The 24,620-nt window shown below is 33.7% G+C and overlaps 9 protein-coding genes across 9 annotated transcripts; 5 read left to right on the forward strand and 4 right to left on the reverse strand.

Annotated features, from left to right (window-relative positions):
• Positions 1-219: 219 nt before the first annotated feature.
• On the forward strand, positions 220-873 carry SPP381 (U4/U6-U5 snRNP complex subunit SPP381; the record flags this gene model as incomplete). The annotated part of the gene is made up of 1 exon (XM_041549541.1): positions 220-873. The coding sequence occupies one exon, from the start codon at positions 220-222 to the stop codon at positions 871-873; it is 654 nt and encodes a 217-aa protein (XP_041405475.1).
• Positions 874-1,093: 220 nt separating this feature from the next.
• On the forward strand, positions 1,094-1,840 carry RIB7 (2,5-diamino-6-(ribosylamino)-4(3H)-pyrimidinone 5'-phosphate reductase; the record flags this gene model as incomplete). The annotated part of the gene is made up of 1 exon (XM_041549542.1): positions 1,094-1,840. The coding sequence occupies one exon, from the start codon at positions 1,094-1,096 to the stop codon at positions 1,838-1,840; it is 747 nt and encodes a 248-aa protein (XP_041405476.1).
• Positions 1,841-1,978: 138 nt separating this feature from the next.
• Positions 1,979-2,626, reverse strand: RPB5 (DNA-directed RNA polymerase core subunit RPB5; the record flags this gene model as incomplete). Its single annotated transcript, XM_041549543.1, has 1 exon — positions 1,979-2,626. One exon carries the CDS (start codon positions 2,624-2,626, stop codon positions 1,979-1,981), a length of 648 nt encoding a protein of 215 aa, XP_041405477.1.
• A 519-nt stretch (positions 2,627-3,145) lies between these two features.
• Positions 3,146-4,030, reverse strand: MRPS9 (mitochondrial 37S ribosomal protein uS9m; the record flags this gene model as incomplete). The annotated part of the gene is made up of 1 exon (XM_041549544.1): positions 3,146-4,030. One exon carries the CDS (start codon positions 4,028-4,030, stop codon positions 3,146-3,148), a length of 885 nt encoding a protein of 294 aa, XP_041405478.1.
• Positions 4,031-4,515: 485 nt separating this feature from the next.
• Positions 4,516-5,562, reverse strand: ADH5 (alcohol dehydrogenase ADH5; the record flags this gene model as incomplete). Its single annotated transcript, XM_041549545.1, has 1 exon — positions 4,516-5,562. The coding sequence occupies one exon, from the start codon at positions 5,560-5,562 to the stop codon at positions 4,516-4,518; it is 1,047 nt and encodes a 348-aa protein (XP_041405479.1).
• Positions 5,563-7,906: 2,344 nt separating this feature from the next.
• On the forward strand, positions 7,907-9,229 carry SUP45 (translation termination factor eRF1; the record flags this gene model as incomplete). The annotated part of the gene is made up of 1 exon (XM_041549546.1): positions 7,907-9,229. The coding sequence occupies one exon, from the start codon at positions 7,907-7,909 to the stop codon at positions 9,227-9,229; it is 1,323 nt and encodes a 440-aa protein (XP_041405480.1).
• Positions 9,230-9,861: 632 nt separating this feature from the next.
• Positions 9,862-12,105, reverse strand: MAK5 (putative ATP-dependent RNA helicase; the record flags this gene model as incomplete). The annotated part of the gene is made up of 1 exon (XM_041549547.1): positions 9,862-12,105. The coding sequence occupies one exon, from the start codon at positions 12,103-12,105 to the stop codon at positions 9,862-9,864; it is 2,244 nt and encodes a 747-aa protein (XP_041405481.1).
• Positions 12,106-12,468: 363 nt separating this feature from the next.
• On the forward strand, positions 12,469-13,482 carry BMT2 (25S rRNA (adenine2142-N1)-methyltransferase; the record flags this gene model as incomplete). The annotated part of the gene is made up of 1 exon (XM_041549548.1): positions 12,469-13,482. One exon carries the CDS (start codon positions 12,469-12,471, stop codon positions 13,480-13,482), a length of 1,014 nt encoding a protein of 337 aa, XP_041405482.1.
• Positions 13,483-15,025: 1,543 nt separating this feature from the next.
• IRA1 (GTPase-activating protein IRA1) lies at positions 15,026-24,595 on the forward strand (the record flags this gene model as incomplete). The annotated part of the gene is made up of 1 exon (XM_041549549.1): positions 15,026-24,595. The coding sequence occupies one exon, from the start codon at positions 15,026-15,028 to the stop codon at positions 24,593-24,595; it is 9,570 nt and encodes a 3,189-aa protein (XP_041405483.1).
• Between the last annotated feature and the right edge of the window lie 25 nt (positions 24,596-24,620).

Raw genomic sequence — 24,620 nt, forward strand, 5'->3', positions numbered from 1 at the left:
AAAAACAAATCTAAATTTAATCATCGAATAGGAATTTGTTCTATTGAGGCAGGGGTGATGAGATGTAATATTATCGAGGTAAAGCGATCATACCGTTTTGGAAGAAAAGTGTATATATATGTATTTCTTTGTAAGTTCGTTTCTTTCATAATAAACTAGTTCAGCAGTTGTTTTCAGAGGCAACAACTGCAATATCGGTATATCATACTCAAGAGAAGCATGTCTAACAGTGAAGACGTCTCTTCAAACGATTACAATTCATCTGATGATTTAGACTCGAGCTCTGACGAGGAAATTGTTTTACATAAACCTATATTCTTAAAACGTAAAGGAAAGGATATCAAACTAGACGATTCTAGAAAGGATTCAAAATTAGTTAAAGTTCAAAAACTTGATAATTCTCAAGATCAATTAATGAACAGAATTCATTTTGAAAATGATCAAGCAAATAAAAGAGATGAACTTAATTCACAAATCACCAATGATTATACTACGGACAAAGATATACTTCGTCGTACAATGCTACTAAATGATGATGATACAATTGATCCAGAATACGAAAGACAAGAATGGTTGAAAAGAGAAAAAATGAGAGAAAACCGTCATAGAGATAAACTTGTGAAAAAACAATTAGAGTTCGAGAATAAAGAAGCAAATAAATTAAAATCGAATGAAAAAGGTAACAAGGATCTAGAATCCCAAAGTACTGACTTGAATATCACAAAATCAGACCTTCTTTCAAAAACTGTGAAGAAATCAGATCTGGATCTCTCAAAAAAGTACAAACCCCAAGTTGCTCGAGACCAAAACTTTGGAACATCTAATGGATTAAATGAAGATTCAAAGACTGAGAACGAATATTCTATATTATAAACCTAATAATGATTTCGAACAGTTTCGTATCTCCGTAATCATACTTTCATTATAAATTTCGTAGTTTGTTTGTTTTTTCTCGCTGAGGGAAGAAACTCTTTGTGTTCCAAGAGGACAAATCACTGAACTATTTATATTTTTCTAAACCAGATCCATTGAAGGACATTCTGATAACAATGATGACACGCCAGAAGACTAACGTCGAGTTTAAGTTTTTACAATGTCTTTAGATCCTATCAGGCAAGATTTGATCCCCTTCCTCGCATCTTATTTGCCCCCTGAACAACACAATATTGAGAATAAGCCATTCGTTACACTAACATACGCACAATCTATCGATGCGCGTATATCACTGGGACCTGGAATCCGAACCAGTATATCTGATGTAGAGACAAAAGTAATGACACATTATCTACGATACCATCACGATGGTATTCTAATTGGCTCTGGAACAGTACTTGCGGATGATCCTGGTCTAAACTGTAAATGGCATCCAGATGTTGCGGAGTCTAAATTATCTGAATATTCACCAAGACCTATAATATTGGATCCTTCTCAGAAATGGAGATTTATTGGCTCAAAGATGTATGATTTATTTAAAAATGGTGAAGGTAAATCGCCAATCATTGTCGTTAGTGAGAAACCCCAAGTAGAAGAAGAATATATCGACTATTTAATAATAGACGGCCACCAAGGGAGAATTGATTGGAAAACATTGGTTGATAGACTCTCTAATGAATTTGGGATTAAATCAATTATGGTTGAAGGTGGTGCATTTGTTATTAATGAGTTATTACTTCGAGATGATATTGTCGATTCCTTGATCGTTACTGTTGGATCTACATATTTAGGCGAAGATGGTGTACAAGTAAGTCCCAAGAAAGCAATTTCATTAATCGATGCCGATTGGTGGAAGGGTAAAAAGGATTCAATTATGGCAGCAAGATTAGTGCCAAGAACTAATTGAAGTTATATAAATTAGTTTCAATCCTTTTTCATCTAGTTTTGACTATATGGAAAATGGAAAAAAAAATATAATCGAAATGTAATACAAAAAAAGTTAATTTAATGATTCTAATGATAATAATATACTAATAATATATGCCTACATACAAATTCTGTAACTTGCGTAACGACCGGATGTTTCACTCTTTCTGATAATCTTGACGACTTCACCTCTCTTTAGACCCAAATATAATGCTACTGGATCAGCCCTTTGAATTCTTGGTAGTTGAGATTCCTTTAATCTATATCTCTTCAATAATTCAACCTTTTCTTCCTCGCTTAATCTGATGTGTTTTGGAACCAATTCGTGGTGTGTAATATTAACAATCAAAGAATCTTCGTTGAAAGTTTCAATTGTAGCTGGTGGTATAGATGGAACCAACTTCATAGCACTTGGAGTGATGTTGTTTTGGTAAACAAAGATACCTGTTTGGTAGTTCTTTTCTTGAATATGTATGACAAAAGTCTTCATGGTCTTGACACCAACACCAACCTCATCACAGAACTCCACCCACATAGTACCCATTTCTGGGAACTTTGCAATGGTTTCCTCTATTGGGTTTGCTTGGAAGGACATCTTTTTACGTTCTGGTCTACCCATTGGGTTTGTATAATTAGCCTTGAAATCTTCTAGGGACAAATCAATTTCCTCTTGTGTGATGAAATAACCTCTATCTCTGACCATTTCCTTCACAGTTCTAAAGGTTCTCCATAACCTACTGATACTTCTTTCGTTTTCTTGATCCATTGTGTGTTGTGTATTTTTGTTGAAGTGAGGAACTATGCAATGCTTAGATTATGACCCTTTCTTTTGACTAGTACAAGGAAGAGTGTCAAATAAGTGTTGTAAAAAATCTATAAAACTTTAGTAGTTCACTATTTGGAGCTTCTATATGGTTTTTAAAATAATGAAAACACTTTAATAAACGCAGTTAATTAGGATGGTGATGACCTTTCTAGAAATATTCTCTATGTAAGTTACCTGAAAAAAAAATTTGAAATTCAGGATGAAGAAGAAAAAAATCGAGAAAAATTTCAGGCAGTCGGAGAAGCACAATCTCATAACGTATAAAGTGATAATAATCACAGATTAGACTCCTACTCTCATTAAGTATATCATCTAATGTCGTTGAACGAAACGACGCTTTAATGGACGTGTAATTGATGTTATTGTATTTACATGTTACGAATGTATATATATTTTTCTTTTATGGTGATAAATTTACAAGGTGAGATCCTCGAGACGTGAAAAGAAATAGCTGTACGACTATCTCTTGACCCATGTTGGTGACTTTCTGGCTTTTAACTTACCTGGTTTCTTTCTCTCCACACGTCTGTAGTCTGTAGTTAGACAACCGGCTCTGTGTAATCTTGTCTTCAGCAATGGGTTGAAAGCGATCATTGCTTTACCGATTGCTAGGCCAGCGGCATCTGCTTGACCAGTTGGGCCACCTCCGGAAGTAGTTACAAAAACATTGTAATTTCTGATAGCATTTATGACTTGCAATGGGTACATCACAGCTTCTCTATCCTTTAATTTCACAAAATAGTCATTTAATTGTCTGTTATTAACCAAGACTTTCCCTTCACCCCTAACTACAAACACTTTTGCTGTAGCAGATTTTCTTCTACCTATACCAACACTTCTACCAAACTCGTCCAGCTTAGGGATTTTAACTTTGTCAAACTCAGCAGAGGAATGCTTGTAATAACGAGCTAGTTCTGCTTTGATGTCATCATTTATTAATTGTGGATCGATATTATGCAATTTGTTCAATAGGAATACCAATTCAGTATATTGAGTTGGTTTCAAACGAGAACCACCACCAATGATGGTATAATCCTTGAAAGACATCCACAATGGACGACTTCCATTTTGTGATTGTAATAGGGTGTTAATATCAGCTCTTGCATTTGGATCTCCGTGAGTCTTCAATAGGGCACTTTGACTTGGTAACTTAATGTATTTACGTAATAAACTTTCCAAACGGTTAATGTTATTGTCATGCATTGGGTTTGCTGAATAAAACGTTTGTAATTTAGGTATGATTCTTAGTCGACCAGAAACTGCTTTCATGGAAGAGGATGTCTGTTGTAATTGATTACTACATCTGGAGAAGGACCTTACTCCGAGCAAACGATTCAGTAACATCTTCTTAGTTCGTAGTAGTATACTTATTGTATGATCAATAAGGCAACTCCAAGCTATCAAAAATGGGTATATCTAGGACGAAAGCTGTCTCTATTTTGTATACTCTTTTATTTATTGTTGAACTATAACAGAATGAGTTCTGTAGTTTCACTTTCTCTGTTAGTTCGCCCTTCGGGCGATTTCCAATTATACCGTTAAATATATATATATGTTTTTTTAATTCGTGGAACAAGACATTATTCAAACCGTAGAAGATTCGAATGGGAGCACCACCATTACATAACAATTCGTAAAACATACATAAATATATAAAGAAACAAAAGATTGTAATAAAAAAACAACACAATGTGAATAAAATCATTATAGAATTCGTTAACGAGTTTAATGTTTAAAAGCGTATATAAGTTTATTATCACCAAAATAGCGAGTGATTTAAATAAGAAAAGATAAAAAGGATGTAAAGTTTATAATTCTTAAATAATCGCTTATTTGGAAGTGTCGACAACGTATCTACCGACGATTTGACCCTTCTCCATCTTTTCGAAAATTTCTGGTAGGTCAGATAGAGGAGCAATCTTGATTGGAGACTTGACTAGACCTCTGGCGAAGAAGTCTAGAGCTTCTCTGGTGTCAGCTCTGTTACCGACGTAAGAACCGACAATAGAGATGGATCTGACAACGTGATCGAAGACATCAGATCTACAGACGGCACCAGCTGGCATACCGACTAGAACGGAAGTACCGTTAGCTCTGACGTACTTGGTAGAAGCTTCAATAGCAGCTTCAGAGACGGAGACGTTGATAACACCGTGAGCACCACCGTTGGTAGCCTTGATGATGGTACCAATGATGTCCTTTTCCTTAGTGAAATCGACGAAGAATTCACCACCAATAGACTTGAATAGCTTTTCCTTTTCGTCACCACCGTCAATACCGACGACTCTGTAACCCATAGCCTTAGCGTATTGGACGGCTAGAGAACCTAGACCACCAGCAGCACCGGAAATGGCAACCCATTCACCGGCTCTTAGGTTAGCAGACTTTAGAGCCTTGTAGACGGTAACACCGGCACATAGAATTGGAGCGACTTCAGCCAAGTCAGTACCGACTGGGATCTTAGCGGCTTGAATGGCATCAGCGGTAGCGTATTGTTGGAAAGAACCATCGTGAGTGTAACCGGACAAGTCAGCTTCTGGACAGTTAGATTCGTTACCTTGTTCACAGTATTCACAGTTCATACAAGAACCGTTTAACCATTTAATACCGGCGTAGTCACCGATCTTCCATCCCTTAACGGATTCACCAATGGCAACAACGACACCGGCACCTTCGTGACCACCAACTAATGGTAGCTTAACTGGCAAAGGCCAGTCACCGTGCCAAGCGTGTAGATCGGTGTGACAGACACCGGAGTACTTAACGTTGATCAACAATTCGTTGGCCTTTGGAGTTGGGACTGGAATGTCCTTGTATTCTAGCTTACCTCTAGATTCGTAGAAGATAACACCCTTTTGAGTAGTTGGAATAGACATTTTTTTATTGTTGTAATATATGTGGATATATGTGTACGGTGAGTTGTGAATAAGAAAGAAAAGAAATAAAAATATTAATAGTTAAAAAGAAGTACAAAGAAACAAGAATAAAGTTAACTAAGGGAGAAAACAAAAATAATTGTGACAAGAAGTAGCATCGTTTGCATTGCTTATATATTAAATAATTTTAGTAATTTTTCCAATTTCCAACACAGCATCCAAAAAATTCGAAAATTCGAAAAATAATAAAATTAGTTAACTAAAGTTCCTTTGATATTCTGTGAAATTCTCTTGATTTGAAGTAGAAAAAGACCTACGAGATTAACGAAAGATAACCAGAAGAACATTACTTGATAAAGAAAATCGAGAATATATTTTAATTGAAGTTGTGCTTGATGGTGTGCTGTTTATTTCCAAAAACTAGAAATCTAGAAAGCAAACGAATTATCATCTATATCAACAACAATAGCAGTAATGGGAAGGTTTATTGCCAATACCATACCATACAAAAAACAACAACTAAGAAACTAACCTGATGCAAAACTGGTCTTTCGTTAACTTCACCCAAATTTTTCATACTGAGCAGTTGTCTATTGCCAGCTATTCTAACCATCACCAATATACAAACAGGCTCTATTGCATATTTTGCAGTGACTTGAGTGGTATGGTGCCAAAATAACAAATAAGCTTGGTTGAATACCAGCTGTTCACCGTCTGATATCAGCACCGTTTCTTTGAGGAAGGGGGGAATTTAGTGTCTGTAAATTAGGGGAGGGTGTGGGACGTGGGACGTGGGGGGATGCAGAGAGAAAATCGTCAAGAAAATGGCTGCCCGAGAGAGGAAGCCGACCAGGATCGCTAGAATTTTCTAGCGAAAAGGAAAATAGGAACCCCCTCCCGTCCTATCCAATTCTAACCCGTCTACTCGTCTCGTTGCGGGTAGTCCAGCCAGCAGGAAAAACAGAGCGGGTGCAGCGCGTTCTGTGTGGTCGCCGAGATAGAATTTGTGCATACCGGATTATTGTCTGGTTTTTGGTGGCTTGCGCAGTTCTAGCTCGTTGCGCGGAGAGACTCTGGAAATGAAACATATTATATAATAATAATAATAATAATAATAATAATAATAATAAGTTGAGCTAATTCAATAATACTGGTACAGGCGATTGAGAACAAACCCCGGTTTTGTTGTTGGAAAAGCATTTGCACCGTTTTCTTGCGTGGTACGAGAAAATTTTACTATTAAAATTAAGATATTCCAAATTAGGAACAATTCCCGCACATTGACCCGAGTGGGTATGCGGGTTTGGGCCCAGCTTCTTGTAATGTGGCTTACCATATTTTGTTCCGTTGCTGTTTTCTTGATCTCTTCTTGGGTGATTGGGTGTAGGTAGCCCAAGTTCTCATGAACAGCAAATTAGAATAAAAATGTTCTGGGAAACGAGGTCGTGTCGAGTGACGTGCTCTGTTAATAGAAGTCACGTGGAGATGATATTTTTTGCTTAGACCTAATTTACATCTCTTCAATAGAACTCTAGTTAATTGTCACGTAACAATAACGTTTATATACTATAATATTACACTTCAAGTATATTATATATTCGCATATATTAATACTAATAATCTATCTCAACAAATGCTCCCTTTTATACCCTATATATATATATATATATATATGTAAGTATACTTGAAGTGTAATGTTCTTCAATTCTCAATTATAACTATAATACACTGTAGATCTCAGTAAGTTACATATATAAACTGAACAAAATAATAAATAAAGGTCATAAAGACTCCGACCACTCTTACTAATCAGCCATAACCTTTATCACCCCGTCCTCACTAAATCCAATTTATGTGTAGGTAAACTTTCATCCATTTCAATGAATTGAACTGACAGACCCGCGACCGACGCCTTTGAAACCTTTTTCGCATACGTAATTATTCTATATTCCTAGAGTTTTTACCCATGGGTGCGGTGCAAGGGTGTATCTGAAAAATATACATGTATACTTGCAATGTTCGTAGAAAATGAGGGATGAGTTTGACTGAAAATTTTATTGAATAATATTTCGTCCTCTACAGTTGTTTTCGGGTGTTAGCCCCAAAGGTCACTGTAAGATTGCAAAACTATGAGGAATCAAACTAGTTTCAACTCTAGTGTTTAGACTATGGGTGTGAAGCGTTGGATGTTGTAGTAACTACTTTCTTTGAAAAAAAATTTGTAAAATTGATTTATAAAAACTGCTATTTATTATCTACTTTCTGATAATTTGTTGTTTGAATTACGATCTTCTTTCTTAGCTGATATAAAAAGAACATATCACAGTATTAAATAAATAAAAACATGGATTTGGAAACTGACGCCGAGAAGAACATCGAAATCTGGAAGATTAAGAAATTGATCCAATCTCTACAGAAGGCTAGAGGTAATGGTACCTCTATGATTTCTTTGGTATTACCACCAAAATCTCAAATTGCTATGACACAAAAGATGTTGACTGATGAATATGGTACTGCTTCTAATATTAAATCCAGAGTCAATAGATTATCTGTGTTATCTGCCATTACTTCCACTCAACAAAAATTGAAATTATACTCTAGATTACCAGAAAATGGGTTAGTTCTGTACTGTGGTGATATGATTACTGAAGATGGTAAAGAAAAGAAGGTTACCTTTGATATCGAACCTTATAAGCCAATCAATACCTCCTTGTATATGTGTGACAATAAGTTCCATACTGAAGTGTTGTCAGAATTACTGGAAGCAGATGATAAATTTGGTTTCATTGTCATGGATGGTCAAGGTACGCTGTTCGGTTTGTTATCTGGTAACAGTAGAACCGTCTTACATAAATTTACTGTTGATTTACCAAAGAAGCATGGTAGAGGTGGTCAATCCGCTTTACGTTTTGCCCGTTTAAGAGATGAAAAGAGACATAACTACGTGAGGAAAGTCGCTGAAGTGGCTGTTCAAAATTTCATTACTAATGATAAGGTTAACGTCAAAGGTTTAGTTCTTGCTGGTTCCGCCGATTTCAAGACCGATTTGAATAAATCCGAATTGTTCGATCCAAGATTAGCCGCTAAGGTCATTAAGATCGTCGATGTTTCCTATGGTGGTGAAAATGGTTTCAATCAAGCTATCGAATTATCTGCAGAAACTCTATCTAACGTTAAGTTCGTTCAAGAAAAGAAATTGTTAGACACTTACTTCGACGAAATTTCTCAAGATACTGGTAAGTTCTGTTACGGTGTTGATGATACTTTGAAAGCTCTGGATCTTGGTGCTGTTGAAATTTTGATTGTTTTTGAAAACTTAAATATTATCAGATACGTATACAGAGACGCTGAAGATAAAGAAATCATTAAATATATCAACCCAGAGACGAAAGATAAATCTTACGCCATTGATAAAGCCACTGGTAAAGAGATGGATGTTGTATCTGATCAATTATTAGTTGAATGGTTAGCTGAACATTACAAGGACTACGGTGCTACATTGGAATTTATCACTGATAAATCCTCTGAAGGTGCTCAATTCGTCACAGGTTTCGGTGGTATCGGTTCTTTGCTACGTTACAAGGTTAACTTCGAACAATTGGCTGATGAATCAGACGATGATGAGTACTATGACGATGATGGTGAATCTGATTACGACTTTATTTAATCGCATTTCTGACCATACTTATATATATAATGTAATATATTGTAGTTTTTCAACTTCCCCCCTTTTAGTCATTACTAGAATTCCTCAAAACAAAGTTCTGTCTTTTATTGTGTGCTCTTCATTGCTTTAAAAACAGGTATATAAATTAAATTAGATAAATTTTGAAAAAATGTGTTAATATTAGAAGTTTCCAGTATTTAACATGATTTATAGTAACATTCATCTTTTTGTTGTTGAAGTGTTTTGATAATATTCTCAAATAGTCAGTACAAAAAATTCTTAATGCGATAGTTGATATACAGTATAGTTTATTTGGTCAGCTATAGTGAATGGCAATCATGTTTTTGTATCAATAATTACGAAATTGTCCTTAAGAAAATTCGACATATTTTTTCTAGGATTTTTATTTTTAATATTTTGTTGAATATATTGAATTTATATATTTTTTTGAAATTGATGCGAAGTGAAGGACAAAAAATACCATTGCTCATGTAAACAAATTTCATAGCAGTGATATAGTCCGCCTCAAAGAAGTTAAATTATGAAACATATCATAGGATCCATATTTTCTTTAGTAGAAAAGTATACCCTGTATATAAATTTAATACATGTTAATAGAATGACTTATATAATTACTTTCTTCTCTTTTTATTTTTTAATAGTTCCAAAGCACCAACTTTTTCGTGACCAATAATATCATTATGTCCTCTTTTCTTAACCAAATGATCCGCCAAGTTTACTAGACCACCGGTCAAGTATTTTTGTCTTCTGTCTTTACGTAGTGGAATGGCTAACAATTCAGTCAATTTCATTCTATCGAATTTAGCTTGATCTTTACTGATAGTTTTATTCATTTTCTTAGTTTTATTTTTGGCCAAATATGTATCCTTGTTTTCATCATCTGAATCTACATCAATACCTAGCTCTTCAGCAGCCTTGGCTAACCAATTATCGTCTTTATGCAACGAATTAGATGCAATCTCATTAGCAGCTAATTCAGAAGCCAACGTACTACGGTCCTTCAACTGTGCAAGAATGTCTGATTCAATCGGTAGTTGTGGAATGGTTTTTTGCCATTTCATTTTCTTGCCTCTGCTCTTAACTCTAACATCATCTGACGCCAACATTTTTCTCAATCTTCTTAATGGCCCAACAGACTCTTGTGGGGAACATAATACAACAGCAACACCCTCATTAGATGCACGAGCAGTTCTACCAGATCTATGGATGTATACATCAGCTGTACGAGGTAAATGATAATGAATAACATGTTCAATCTGTGGAATATCTAAACCTCTTGCTGCAACATCACTTGCAATTAATACAGTAGCCTTATTAATCTTCGCATTAAAGTTGGCCTTTTCCTTAAATCTCTCCAAATTCTTTAAACGATTCTTTTGTGTCATTGAAGAATGGATTTGATATGTGTTTATCTTTAATTGGTTTAAAAATGCATTCAATTTCTTCACAGATTCAATAGCGTTACAAAAGACCAAAGTTGTACCTGGATACATTGTAATGAAATAATATACAAATAAGTCACGTTCTAGTGGAGCACACTCAATCAAAGCTTCTTTAATTTGTGAACTGATCCTCGATTCTGGATTGGTGTCGATAATAATTGGTTTGGATTTAAAATGTATCTTTGTCATCAAATGTTTCAAGACTAATTGTAATTCATCTTCTTTTTCATTTTTCTTGTTCTTGTAATGATTTGTTGAACCTAATTTATTAAACAAATCAATAGAAAATGTGGCAGAAAAGATCATTGTTTGCCAAAATTGAGATTTATTACTCTTCTTACGGTAAGATCTCAATAATTTAATAATTTTTTCAAATTCATCAAAATGACCATCCTGTAGTAATCTATCAGCTTCATCAAGAACCAAAGTATCGATTTTAGAAAATCTTTCTAGTAAGGGCGTATTTTTTTCTAACAATTCCAAAAATCTACCCGGTGTTGCAATGATAATCTTACCACTACCGTCATACTTTAACAATCTTTCTTGCTTTTGAATGGATAAACCACCAGTTAGGGACAAAATAGAATACTTGTTATGGTCGTTCAAAATCAGTTCTGTAATTTTTTGTAAATGTTGAGAGACCTGTTGGGCCAATTCCCTTGTTGGGGTAAAAATAAGGCCAATCGGATCATTGTTCTTTGTTCTTTGTGATTGAACCAACTTTTCCAGGATTGGAATACCATATGCTAATGTCTTACCAGAACCGGTGGAGGCTTTACCCATTATATCATGGCCTTCTAAACCTAATGGGATAGTCTTTGCTTGAATTTCAGTTGGTTTCACAAATCCCAATTTTGACAGACCTTGTAAAACAGTCATAGACAAATTTCCAACTTTCTCCCACTCAGGCATTTCAGAAGAAGAAACTACATTATCTAAATCTAGATCAGCGTTAAACACATTTGACTTCAATTCATCTTGTTCTTCCTTATCGTTATCATCTTCACTTCCAACTTTATTACCTAGAATAGCCTTTTCTTCTTCATCAAAATCTGATCCAAATTCATCATCGGATCCATCTGCTGTACTTAATTCACCTTCATTTATATCATCTAGATTCTTGAATGCTATTAAATCTTCTTCATTATATGGAACTTCGTCTTCGTCTTCAATTGTTTCCTCTGTATTCAGTTCAGCAGTTAACTTTTCAGTCTCATCGGAAGCCTCCTTTTTGATATGCTTATCTACAGTGAAAAACTGGGCCTGACCGTTTACAATTTTAACGTCAACACCATCTATTTCTTCTAAACCATAAAATCCACCAAAATCATCTAATGTGTCTGCGATTGGAACTGTCTTCCATTCCAATTCGTTTAATTTTACTTGAACTTTCTCCTTACCGTTGGCTGACATTGTTACTCTCGTGGTTATATTCTTCTTATAGTTAATTAAAAGAGAGACTAAATAAATCAAGTCTAATTTAAGAGATATCTTTTATTTTTATTTACCTTAACCACATACACATAAATACTACCTCATCTCATCTCAAATTTTTTTATTAAATTTTTGAAATTTTTCAAAATTTTTCACTATTCGATTTGACGATAAGAAAATGCGCAGGACAATATATCAATCACCTTAACGAAAATTGAAATATTTATCAAATGATGAAAGTTGATGAGCATCTCAAAGTATTTCAAACCAAACTACATTTTTTTTTATAGATTGGATTGTTAATGTGTCTTAATATCTATTAAAGCCAGAACTAAATCAAGTATGCTTCGTCGCGGGAAATCCATTACGGGGGCCAGAATTGGTCCCAATAAAACCAATCATAAGACCATTAAACCCTCCAAGACCAGAAAGATTATCCGTCGGTACCATTTCTTGAATCAATCAAAACAAAAACTTTTGAAATTGTTAAAATTAGAGGATACAAACAATCTGTTGTTTGATACGTTGAGGACCGGAAATGCTGATTTTCAACAAGGTTGTGATGTAAAGCGTGGTGATGAGGTCATAGAGAAACAACTTGTGAAAGTACATCAACATTCCGCTGAACAAAGTTTACTTTATAGAATGTTGGGGTATGTATATACCGAGCTGGCTGACGAGAAAGGTCTATCTAATTATCAGATGGCCAGTAGAATGGGCCAAGATGTGAAACGTGGTGGTGATTCTTCCAAGATTCTTATCCAATGGATGAAAGAATTGATGAATTCTCACGAACAAGACAGTTCACATGCGATGAACGCATTAGAGATTGGATCTCTCAGTAAAGATAATAAAATTAGTACTAGTGGGATCTTTAACCCGGTGGTAAGAATTGATCTAAATAACTCCAATGATAATGAAGGTATCATACGACAAGATTTCATGGAACGACCAATACCTAGGATCGAAGAAGATAAATTTGATCTTATCTCATGTTCATTGGTATTAAATTTTGTACCGACACCTGTAGAGAGAGGTCAAATGTGTCACAGATTCCAGTTGTTCTTAAAAAATGATGTCATATCATCTAATAAACGTGGTAGTTATGTATTTATCGTATTACCATTACCGTGTCTTTCCAATTCTCGATACATGAGTGAGAGTCGATTCCATGATATGATGAAATCGTTAGGGTATGAAAATATAAGGTATCAAGAGGCTAAGAAAGTATGTTATGCGTTATATCGAAGAGATCAACGCATGGAGAATATTGAGTCACAAACGCGGTTTATGAAGAAGAAACAATGTCGAGATGGTTCAAAGATGAACAATTTCAATATACTTTTAAGTAAATAACAGAAAGAAAAGTGTGTAAAAAAGACCCACAGTTCCTCTATATATTTAAATGAACAGTGTCTTGTGGCTTCAAAAGTCCGGTTTCTCACTCTTCCTTACATATATATAATATACTATAGTACAATATGATCTATAGTATTAAACAATTCAGAGTCAAAAAAAAAAAAATAATAATAAGAGGATAACCTCACCGGTATAATGGATGTATACCATATAATATTATATAACCTGTTGATTATGACGTGAAAGAACAATGCAACTACTACGTATAATCGTATTTTGTCGCTAACTATGCAGTAAATGATTACTCTTTAACTATATCTACAAGTTCTCTACCTAAAAGTATGAAACAGTAAAAACCAAAAAAGTTGCCTTTATACCGTTAATAAAAATATACAAATTGCTGGAATGATAAGAACACACAGATACCATCTGATGAAATGCAAATTACCATGGAAATGAGTTTTCTCGTTTTCAATGTGTGTGACCCCAAATAGGAACAAGATTACTGGTCTTCCTCTCTGTCTTCTCTCTCTGTATGCAATTTGACATACATTAACAAGAAATAGTTGCACCCAGGTAATACATACATATCTCTATAGTGGGGCAAAACAGGAATATATATCGTTCAAATAAAATATCGAGTCAACACCGTTAGCGTCTACGTTATGCAGTTTCTGTCTTATGTCCGGTTGCAACTACCTCTTAAATAAGGAAGTGTATACATGAAAAATTGTCATCATTATGCGTAAAAGTTAAAATAACTAGCGGAATATACACCCCCTGTTTACATAAATGGCTGTACAACCCCACTAAATATACAGATTTGTATGTAATTTGGCAGCGTTTTAGCTCGGTTTTCTCTTCCTTCTGTGTGGATGGGCCTTTTTTTGTCCGAGCCACAGAGACGGAGAGAGATGGGACGGAAGGGGACGGGAAGGGGAGAAAGCTACAGGACTTTTGTCTCCCTTGACGACATTTCTGAGATTATGCGGTTCTCAATAATAATAATAATAATAATAATAATAATAATAATAATAATAATCTTCACAATAAATAATTTGTAAGAACAATAGTGATTGATAATAATAGGCAAGTTTAAGCAGTTGTAACAGAACTACAATCTATAATTCTCTATAGATTAATAGTTATAGAAGACTAAAATATACTCTTTGCAATCTTCAGTTCTATTAATACACTAGATTTTATTTTTTTATTACTTCTCTTTGTTTTCGCAACTCAGATTAATAATATTAATATATATATATATTCAAGTATCACAAGGTTTTACCCTCTATAATTGGTTATACTTAAGGTTAACAACAAGAACATAACTGTTAAAAGTTCAAATAAGAAAAATATAGGGATACATTATCAAGTAATTATATTTTTTTTATTTTGAAATTAAAAGAGATTCACTACATTTTTATCATATAGGCATACACAAATACACTTCACGTAGTGATAAATAGACACTTAGGTCTCATACTTCCCTTATATATATATATTATTGTTTGTTCGTTAAAGAAAACAGTTTATAATAATGAGTAATGAAACACGATCTGCTAATCAGGATCGATTAGCTACACAAAGATCTACAGATATGATAGATAGAACAATGAGCAATGCAACATCAAACCATTTTATGACAAATACATTAGCCAGGCATCTTTTCTTTGATAGAATCTTTCCGTTATTACCAATTAAATCAAATACTTCATCATATCAAGAGGTTGAATTAAACGAATTTTTTTTATCATGTAGAGCCGTTATATTAAATGTTGCAATAGCCAGAGATATTAATTCAGTAATACATAACAATTTGGATTTAATTGAATTGATTGCACAAAATGAAAAATTGACAGAAAATAATAACATCAATGAAGATTCATTAAATTCATTATTAATTTTAGTAAGATTATTATCTGATACATTAGAATATTATTGGGAATCTTGCGGAAATTCAATCCCACCTATACTTAACGATCGTTCAGAAAATGCATTTGAAAAACAAAGAGCTTATTTTAAAAGTTTTGTAGTTGGGTTTTCAACACATAGAGCAAGTCTTCATTTGAAACGACCAACAAAATTAAGACCAGAGATCGCAGATAGATTAATTAAAATTTGTATTAAATTGAAATGTAATACAGGAACTTTAAAATTACTGAAAAATATGTCATCGAATTTACATGCCAGTAGAACAATTACAGTGGCTCATATTTTACCGGAATATCAAAAACTTATATCAGAATTAGAATCTCCAATACTACTAGAAAAGACAGATTTAACTATTGATTACATATTAAGATTTACCGCAGCATCCAATAGGGATCAATTTGATTCAATATTAAAGACTAAAATATTGGAACCATTGGCAATTAGACATTCTGTAACAGAATTAACAATTGTCGAATATTTAGAATTGTTTGGGTGCCTGTTTTTAACAAATAGAAATTTACCACACTATTTGAAATTGATTAGAAAGATTACATTCGTAATGAAAAGAACGGTATTTTATTCTTTATTATTATATTATTTCTCAAAATCTTTCATATTTTGGATAATGGCAAGACCAAAAGAATACATTTCACTTTATGAAAAATTATTGAAGATTGATGAAACAGATTCAAATGATCCAATAAGGGAAATTCCAACTCTAGTAAATACTCTCTTTGACGACGTACATTCAACATTTAACGTATCAAATATTCTCACTTCATCATCATCAAACCATCATCATCTAGACAAGAAAAATACTACTTTAACTACTACTACTACTTCCAATAGTAATAACAACAATAATAGCACCAATAAACCTACAAAAATACCACAATCACCTGCTCAATCCTTATCAATAAATGATCAGTTACATCTTTATACTCATCATCACACATTTTCATCTACAAATTCTACTACAACATCAGGACGAGAAGCTTCCACAGGATCTGAAAATAAACATAATATTTCATTAGGAAATTCAAATATCACTTCTACAACGAAACCAATTAAAACACATCCTTTATCTCAACCATCCATTAAAATTAATACAAAATATCCAAACCCTGCCATTGGACAACATCTGGAACATTTATCTAGTGGTGATATATCAAGGTCAGCATTATCCTCATCATCCTCCATATTCCCAAATCCTTACTCCGAAAGAGGTACCCCAAGTGGTAACGACCCAATGGATAGTAGTAACCTTAGCAGGAAATCAAGCAAGAATGGTGAATCGAAATTTGAAAGATTGACAAGAACAACTTCGAAAAACTCGACTTATAGAAATAGTAATTCTTTTGCCAAACAAAATACTATAAATGAAACAAGATTATCTATGGAAGACCCAATGAGAGGTAGCTTTATAGATGTTGAAAGTACAACTGATAGTGCTGATCTTGAAAATGAAATCGATAACAAGATTGAGTATGATTCTAAAATTAATGCTTATTATTTGGAAAATGTATTGGAATTATACTCTACATTTAATAATTCTGAACTGTCATCAAATATGGCTGTTTTGAGATTTTTGGTTATTTTAACTTTCTTAGATACTGAAAGTATCCCTGAAATGAATGGATTATCGTTTAGTGGTCTGGTGGAAGTTGATGATATTTCCTCAGAGAATGATGAAGATGAAGAGGATGAAGATCAACAAAAAGCAAGAGAAAAAAACACCAAGATTCTATTTGCAAATAGAAGAAGAACAATGTCAGGTTCAAGCGAAAAGGAAAGATTACAAAGTATTAAACATTTAGCGCAAGGTTTAAAGAAAATTACATCACTACCGACTTCTTCAAGAAAGAGCCGTCCAGGAAAATTCCTAATTCAATTATTAGCCATTGTAAATGGAGCCCAACAAGTCTCAAACATGGTTCTAATAGATGCCATTAGGTGTTTGCTTTCCTTTATGACTGTTTCATCATCCATATCGATATATGATCATGAATTACCTTGCATTATATTAACCAAAAGATTTTATAACCTATTAGGAAACAACTTGGATATCGGTAAAAATTGGAATTCCTCGACAAACAAACATATTACACATTGTAGGAATAAATATCCAATGATCTCAAGACGTTTGAAGCTAGAATTTTTTGCTGCAGCAGTTCAACTGAATCCTGTTGAATTTTTAGAACATTTACAACTAGAAGATGAGTTGAAACATTTAAGTTTGAAGAAGTTATGTATTTATACGGAAGGTTTTAGGGTCAGTTTACATCTATTGAACAAAGATGAATCAAGAAGGAAAAATGTTAGAGACCTTTCAAAATTTTTTCAATCTCTATTCTCGGTCACATCAGATATCTTACTGAAGGCTTATCCTTACTTTGACCCAAAGGTAACAAAAATCATTTTATCCGTACTTAATGGGGGTATACTGGATGTATTTGAAAGTAAAAGGCTCTCCTTACTCAAGTTAGAAAAAGGGGAAAGTACAACAAGAGAAGAATCTAGAAAAGAGGCTCATAACATGCAAACATCAGATGAACGTGGGAATTATTGGAATATTGGTGAACTTCTTCCAAGAATAAGCGACAATCCAACTGTCAATGAATTTTTATCATCCGAAAGTTCCTTGGATCATGCAGCTATTATACGAACCCAAAATGGTCTTAATATCCCAAGTGAAGAGAGTTTTCATATTTTAATGCCTAAGGCAGAGCATATATCTTCACATTCCAGAATATCTTCAGAAATTCAATTTTCTACTCCAAGTGTCGTTTCAGTTGACTCAAAACTTAACACTTCTACTCCTAGAAGAGATGAGATGGAAATTCCAAACACTGCACCAGTTACGGCTACTCCAGAATTAGATGCTACTTCTACACCGAACAGATCCGTAACAAGTACCCAATTAAATATAAGATCAGAATCTAATGGTGAAAAGTCCATGTTTTCTCCATTAATGAAAGCAACATTAAACCTTCAAAGATATCCCAGTAATAAACCAACCCCAACTTTTGAACCTTCAAATGGCAATAATGATATTACAGTATACAACAATGATGCTAGAAAAATTATGATGAATATTTTTAGCATTTTCAAAAGGGTTAGTAATTACTTTATTTCCCCTGTAGATGAAACCTTGGATGCTATATGGGACTCCGGTAATTTTAGAACTGTGATCAAACCTATTTTTGTCGCTATGTTGGATGCCAATATACTTTTACAAAATAGTGCAGAATCGTTTATGGATATATTAATTCTTTATATCTCTGATTATACAGATTTTACAGACTCTTCGTTATTTGGAAGACACTTTCTACTCTGTTCGTACACAATCACCCTATTTTCCATAGGTTTATCTGATATGTCACTTTCCAATAAGAAAAAGAAACTACTCTTAAATGTGGTTATTAAAGTTCTAGACGCAAGAGCCTGTTTGGTAAAGACAGCACGAAAGTTAAACCTTCTTGATCAAGTGGTTTTTATTGATGAAACTACTGCCCCGCTTCTTATTACCTCATTAGGCTCTGCCCTTATTATGTCTATGTCATGTAGTGAAGAGAAAATTCCCAAATTGCTAAAAATTGGATTCAGAGAATTAGACCATATAATGTCTTTCTATGAAGAAAATTTAGGTCCTATTGATAAAACATGCATATTTAATACCAAATTTATTAAAGAAACAGCTGCCTCTAACTATGCTTCTGCAGGTTCGGTTGCATTCCTAAGAAAATTAAAAAATAATATTGTCAAATATGTGACTCACCCAGATATTTTAGTCTTAGAGTCATTTAATGGAATATATGACAGATGGTACTATTACTCGGTATCACGATATCTTGACCAACAAGAATTAAGTGATTTCAGAAGCTTAGCTGGTATAATTGCATCTCTATCGGGTGTCTTATTTACTATAGGTGATGATGAAGATGTAGGTTTCAAGGAATTTAGTTATTTAACAGACGTTAAGGAAATTCTTATTGATAAATTGAGGTATTTTATTGGAAAGCAATGTGAATGGTTGAATTATCCAGATCTCCTAACTCGCGAAAATTCGAGAGATATTATTAGTGTTGAACTTCACCCGTTAGCTTACAGTCTTCTTTTCGATGATCTTAGTATGAAAATTAGTGATTTAAAAAATACTCAATTTGATGAAAATACTGATAATTTGACTTACATTCTATTGGAGCAAATAATTATTATTATGAGAACCATTTTGAAAAGAGATGACGAAGATAGAAGGCTTTTACTATTTTCTAACGGTATTGTTGATACAATTCAAGATTTGATCCATATAATAGAAAAAATGCCTCATGAATCTGTATTGTATTTCAAAGCTATTATCCAAATCTCAAAAATGTTTATATCTATCGAATTTTCAGAAGATAGCTTAGCAATCAAAAATCACTTCCTGTTAAAGAACAAGTGGATTAACGTTGTAATTAACTGGTTTAAATTTACAATAACGAAGAACTATGATCTTCAGAACCTCGCAAAACCTCATCGCGAAATGGACCTAGAGAAGCGTGATTTAGATTTCTTATATATTGATACATCTATTGAATCGGCCAAAGCCTTAGCATATCTAACCAAAGGTATACCTCTAAATACAAATTATTCCAATACTTCTGGTGAATTTGGTAGGTCTGAATTAGTTACTTTTGGAAATTATTTTACAATACTATTGAAAGGTTTAGAAAGAAGTACAAACTCCGAGAGATTTCCAGTTTCATTGAAACATAAAATAAATATACTAAATGAGAATATTATTGTCTCTTTAACGAACCTTTCGAACTCAAATGTGGATGCAAGTTTGAACTATAGTTTACCTATGGGATATTCGGATAATAAAAATATTAGAATAGCCTTCTTGAAGGTTTTTATTGAGATCGTAACAAATTATCCATTATTGAAAAGTAACGACGACACTAAGAAAATAATTATAATGGACAAATTATTACTCCACTTAATGAAATATCCTCGCCTAACATACAAAGGAAGTATTGTATGCGCTTCAAATGACACTGATGAATATGCGGCAGGTTTGATAAGAGCTTTTGAGACAAGGAATGCCTCCCATATCGTTATTGATGAACTAATTATGGATGAAATCGCTGATGCAGGACGATATGCCGATGTCCTAAGAAGAAATAGTTGTGCTACTCGAGCTCTGTCCATCTATGCAAAGTCCAGAGGTGGTGACTATTTGATCAAAACATTAAGGGAGCCATTACTTGAATTAGACCAGAAAATGGGATGGTTCGAAATTGAAAAGCTTACAACTGGATCTGAAAATATAAATACACAGGTAAGCCTTTTCCTGAACTACCTGGTAATAATTGTTGACAAAATATCATCTTCCATTGACTACTTTCCAAAGGAGTTAATCCACATTTGTCAAACAATATATAAATCCGTAAAGGCCAAATTTCCTAATTATTCTTACATTTCTGTTGGTTCCTTCGTATTCTTACGATTCATTGGTCCAGCGTTAGTTACTCCTGATTCAGAAGATATTTTAACATACTGTGACTCAAGAAGTCGAAGGTCCTATATTACAATTGCGAAAGTTATCCAAGCTATGGCAAACAATACCGAAGGGTATTTGAAGTGGCCTGCACTCCACGATCATTTAGATATTTTATCGCTGTGCAAAACGAAGATAGATGATTTTTTGACATCTATTTGCAACTATAATAAACCAATTGACATTAAAGTGAGAATGGACGATACACCACGAAAGTATGATTATAATTACTTACATAGATTCATTTATTTGTATGACTACGAACTAAGGAATGAAACATTACGCGACATTCATTCCATCAGTGAATTGAAAGTAGCCAAAAGAACGTTTACACTATTTGACGATATATTAGGAGTAATGGGACAACCTGAAATGGAAATTAAGAATGAAATACCTAAATATATTAAAGAGAATATAGACCGCTACCCTCAATTATATGAATTTATGAATAGACATGGTTACAGAGTTTCCCAGGAGGAGCAAAACAAGAGCGTTGATTATATTCACGAATCCATGTCAAACGATGGGTGTCCAATAATGACAGTCACATTTAACTTATTTGGTTCAGACATAAATGAAATGGAATTACTTATTTACAGAGTCATCCAACTTTATGCAAGAATATGGACCAACAAATATTATTTAGTATTTGACTGTACCGAATTTTTTTTGATACCTACCGAATTTAATAAACTGTGCAACATGTTATGTTCGTTACTTCCAAATATAGCTTTACAAAATTGTATTATGATGTACTACGTCAATACAACGGAAGAATTTATGGATGGATGGATGCAAGTCCAAGAAATGGGACATCCACTTTCTTTTTATCAAATCCCACAACAATTCGTTAATACAAATACTGATGTACACATTATTAAATCATTACAATTATGCAGTAAGAACTGTGAAGTTTACCAAAGTGTACGGGTATCTTTACATGATATCCAATTATACAACGAAATGTTGCAACAATATGTCCCTGTTAAATTAAAACTTGGTGATCGATATTTCCAAATACTGTTTGAAAATCCGAAACTATATACCCTCGAAGATGTGGATAAAGTATTTGAAGTGAGATTTAACAATGTATATGAGATAACAGACATTGAAACAGTGCATGTCACAACACATACAGACTCCTCCACAGAATTTACTATTGAATTTTATGATGGAGAGAGATTAATATTGTCAACGAGCAAATACTTAGAGATAGTTAAAATGTTTTACTATGCCCAAAGTAAATTACAGTCCGAAAACTATAATCAACTAGACCTTGTGTCTTCCTCAAATTCTACCAATACTGCAGAAAAAGATAATAGAGAGATAAATGAAATCATCAGTCATTTATGTCTTATAATCTTGGTAGGGTTATTCAACGAGGATGATACAGTGAAACATATTTCATACAACCTTATGGTGGCCACGCAAAATGCTTTTGGATTAAATTTTGGGACCAAATTTTACGATTGCTCAGAAATATATGTTCCTGAGGATACTACCAGCTTTTTAACTATTGTAACAAAATCACTATGCTCTTCATCTCCAGAATTAACACCATTTATTTGGAAATATATTGTGGACGGATTAGAGAGTGATGTTATCAAACATGACTCCGTCCCAACTATAATATGTTGTCTTTCATTATGGGTTCCTACAATGTACGACTACGTGTATCTAATGGATGTTGGCGATGGTCCAGAACAAGTCGCAAAAATTATTAGAACGTTGATTCGATTAACTGTAAGTGACTCTAACTTTACAACTCTTTATTTACAACAGATCTGGTATAGATTTGCACTAGATGGTAGACTTACAAGAATAATTGTTGATGAAATTGTAAACCATGCTTTAGAAAGAGATTCAGAAAATAAAGACTGGAAGAAGGCTACTGTTCTGCTAACTTGTTTTCCAACAATTGAGATAGCTTCCCAAATAGTCAAAAGATTTATACGCATCATTAGATCATTTTTGCCATCATTGAAACTAGAATCATCGACAAGAGGCTGGTCTGAAATCACAATTTTAGCAAAACTATCTGTTGCATTATTCTTTGAATCACCATTACTTTGCCAGATGTATCTTTCTGAAATTTTATTTATAATTTCGTTACTGATTGATATTGGACCTGCGGATTTACGCTTGTCGTTACATAAACTTCTGATGAATATCTGCCACTCTCTAACATTAAACAAATCCCTGTCTGATGAACAGAGAAAAAAAATACAGAAACTAAGCAATAACTTTTCTCGTCAAAAGATAACATTGATGTCTGGGTCATCTGGAGATAAATCTCTTTCGGTCATTAATTTTAGTTCCCCATCGTTATCAAGCAAATTTGGAACATTAGAGCACTTTGTAGATAATATACTGGAGTTGATGGAATGTAACTCACCAACTGAAGCAGCTCAGTGGAAAACCAAGTACAAAAAGTACTTAATGAACTCTATATTTACTCATCACTCCTTTTTATCTGCAAGAGCTATGATGATATTAGGTATTCTAGGAAAAAAGGACATTTCTGAAATTCTATGCAAAGATCTACTTGTGGAATCAATGAAAGTATTTGCCACTCCAATTCTGACTGACGAAACTTTAACGTTAACCGTGGCACATTCCTTTACTTATAGCAAGATTGTAGAGGGATTAGAACCTTCTCTAGATCTGGTTAAGCAATTATTTTGGTTTTCTACAACTATATTAGAATCCCCATATCAAGTCCAATTTGAAAGTGGAATGTTTTTTATGATTAATTGTTTAACAAAATTGTACAATTGTCACTTTTCTAATGATAGTAGTACGAAGAGACTCCCCGAGATACTTATGGATTCGAGAATATTTGCATCAAACTTTCTGGCTGAACTAGAAAGTATTGCTGGTGTAACGTGGACAAATAGCAATTTCCCACATATTTTAATCGGCTTCATTTTGAGAGGACTATCTATCCCAGTATTAAAAGCTGCTTCCATGGATTGTCTCAAATCCTTATTTAGAAACTCATACTTAGAGATGGAAAAAGATTCTACTACTAAGACATTCTTCTGCTACCTTTTCACTATATACTTATTATTCAGCCCAGAACAGTTTATGTCTGCTGTAAATGATGCCAATCTATCGGATGATTTGATTAAACTGGATGATAACAATCAAATACCAAAACAATTAGCAGAATGGTTAACATCGGATCATATGTGCTCTAACGTTGCATTATACCAAGGTGCACTGCTTTTCAGCAGCTCTATTTCAGATGACGGTTGTAAATTAAGATTTGCGCTTATCATGAGATACCTTCTGAAGGCAAACCCTGTTTGTTTGTTCAGATTCTACATAATTACTAGGGCTGAATTAAGAAGAATATCAGGATTGGAACAAAATTATCAGACAGTTATTGTGGCGTTTGATATCATCGGAATGCTTGTGACCTTCGAGGAATATACTGAATTAGAAAGATATCACGATGAATCTTTAGACGCATTAGCCCGCAGAGGTTTAACCATGATTTCAAAGATTGATATTTTCGATAGTGTAACAGGTGATTCTCGTTATATGGTCCATAATAACTATGCAAATGTAATCTACGAGAGAAAAAGATTATTAACCATGATACTGGCAAGAATGACATGTTATTTATAAATGTATAGATATTCTAAACTCAATA

Source organism: Maudiozyma barnettii, assembly GCF_903064755.1.
Source record: "Maudiozyma barnettii strain CLIB 1767 genome assembly, contig: KABA2_03, whole genome shotgun sequence".
NCBI classification, from domain to species: domain Eukaryota; kingdom Fungi; phylum Ascomycota; class Saccharomycetes; order Saccharomycetales; family Saccharomycetaceae; genus Maudiozyma; species Maudiozyma barnettii.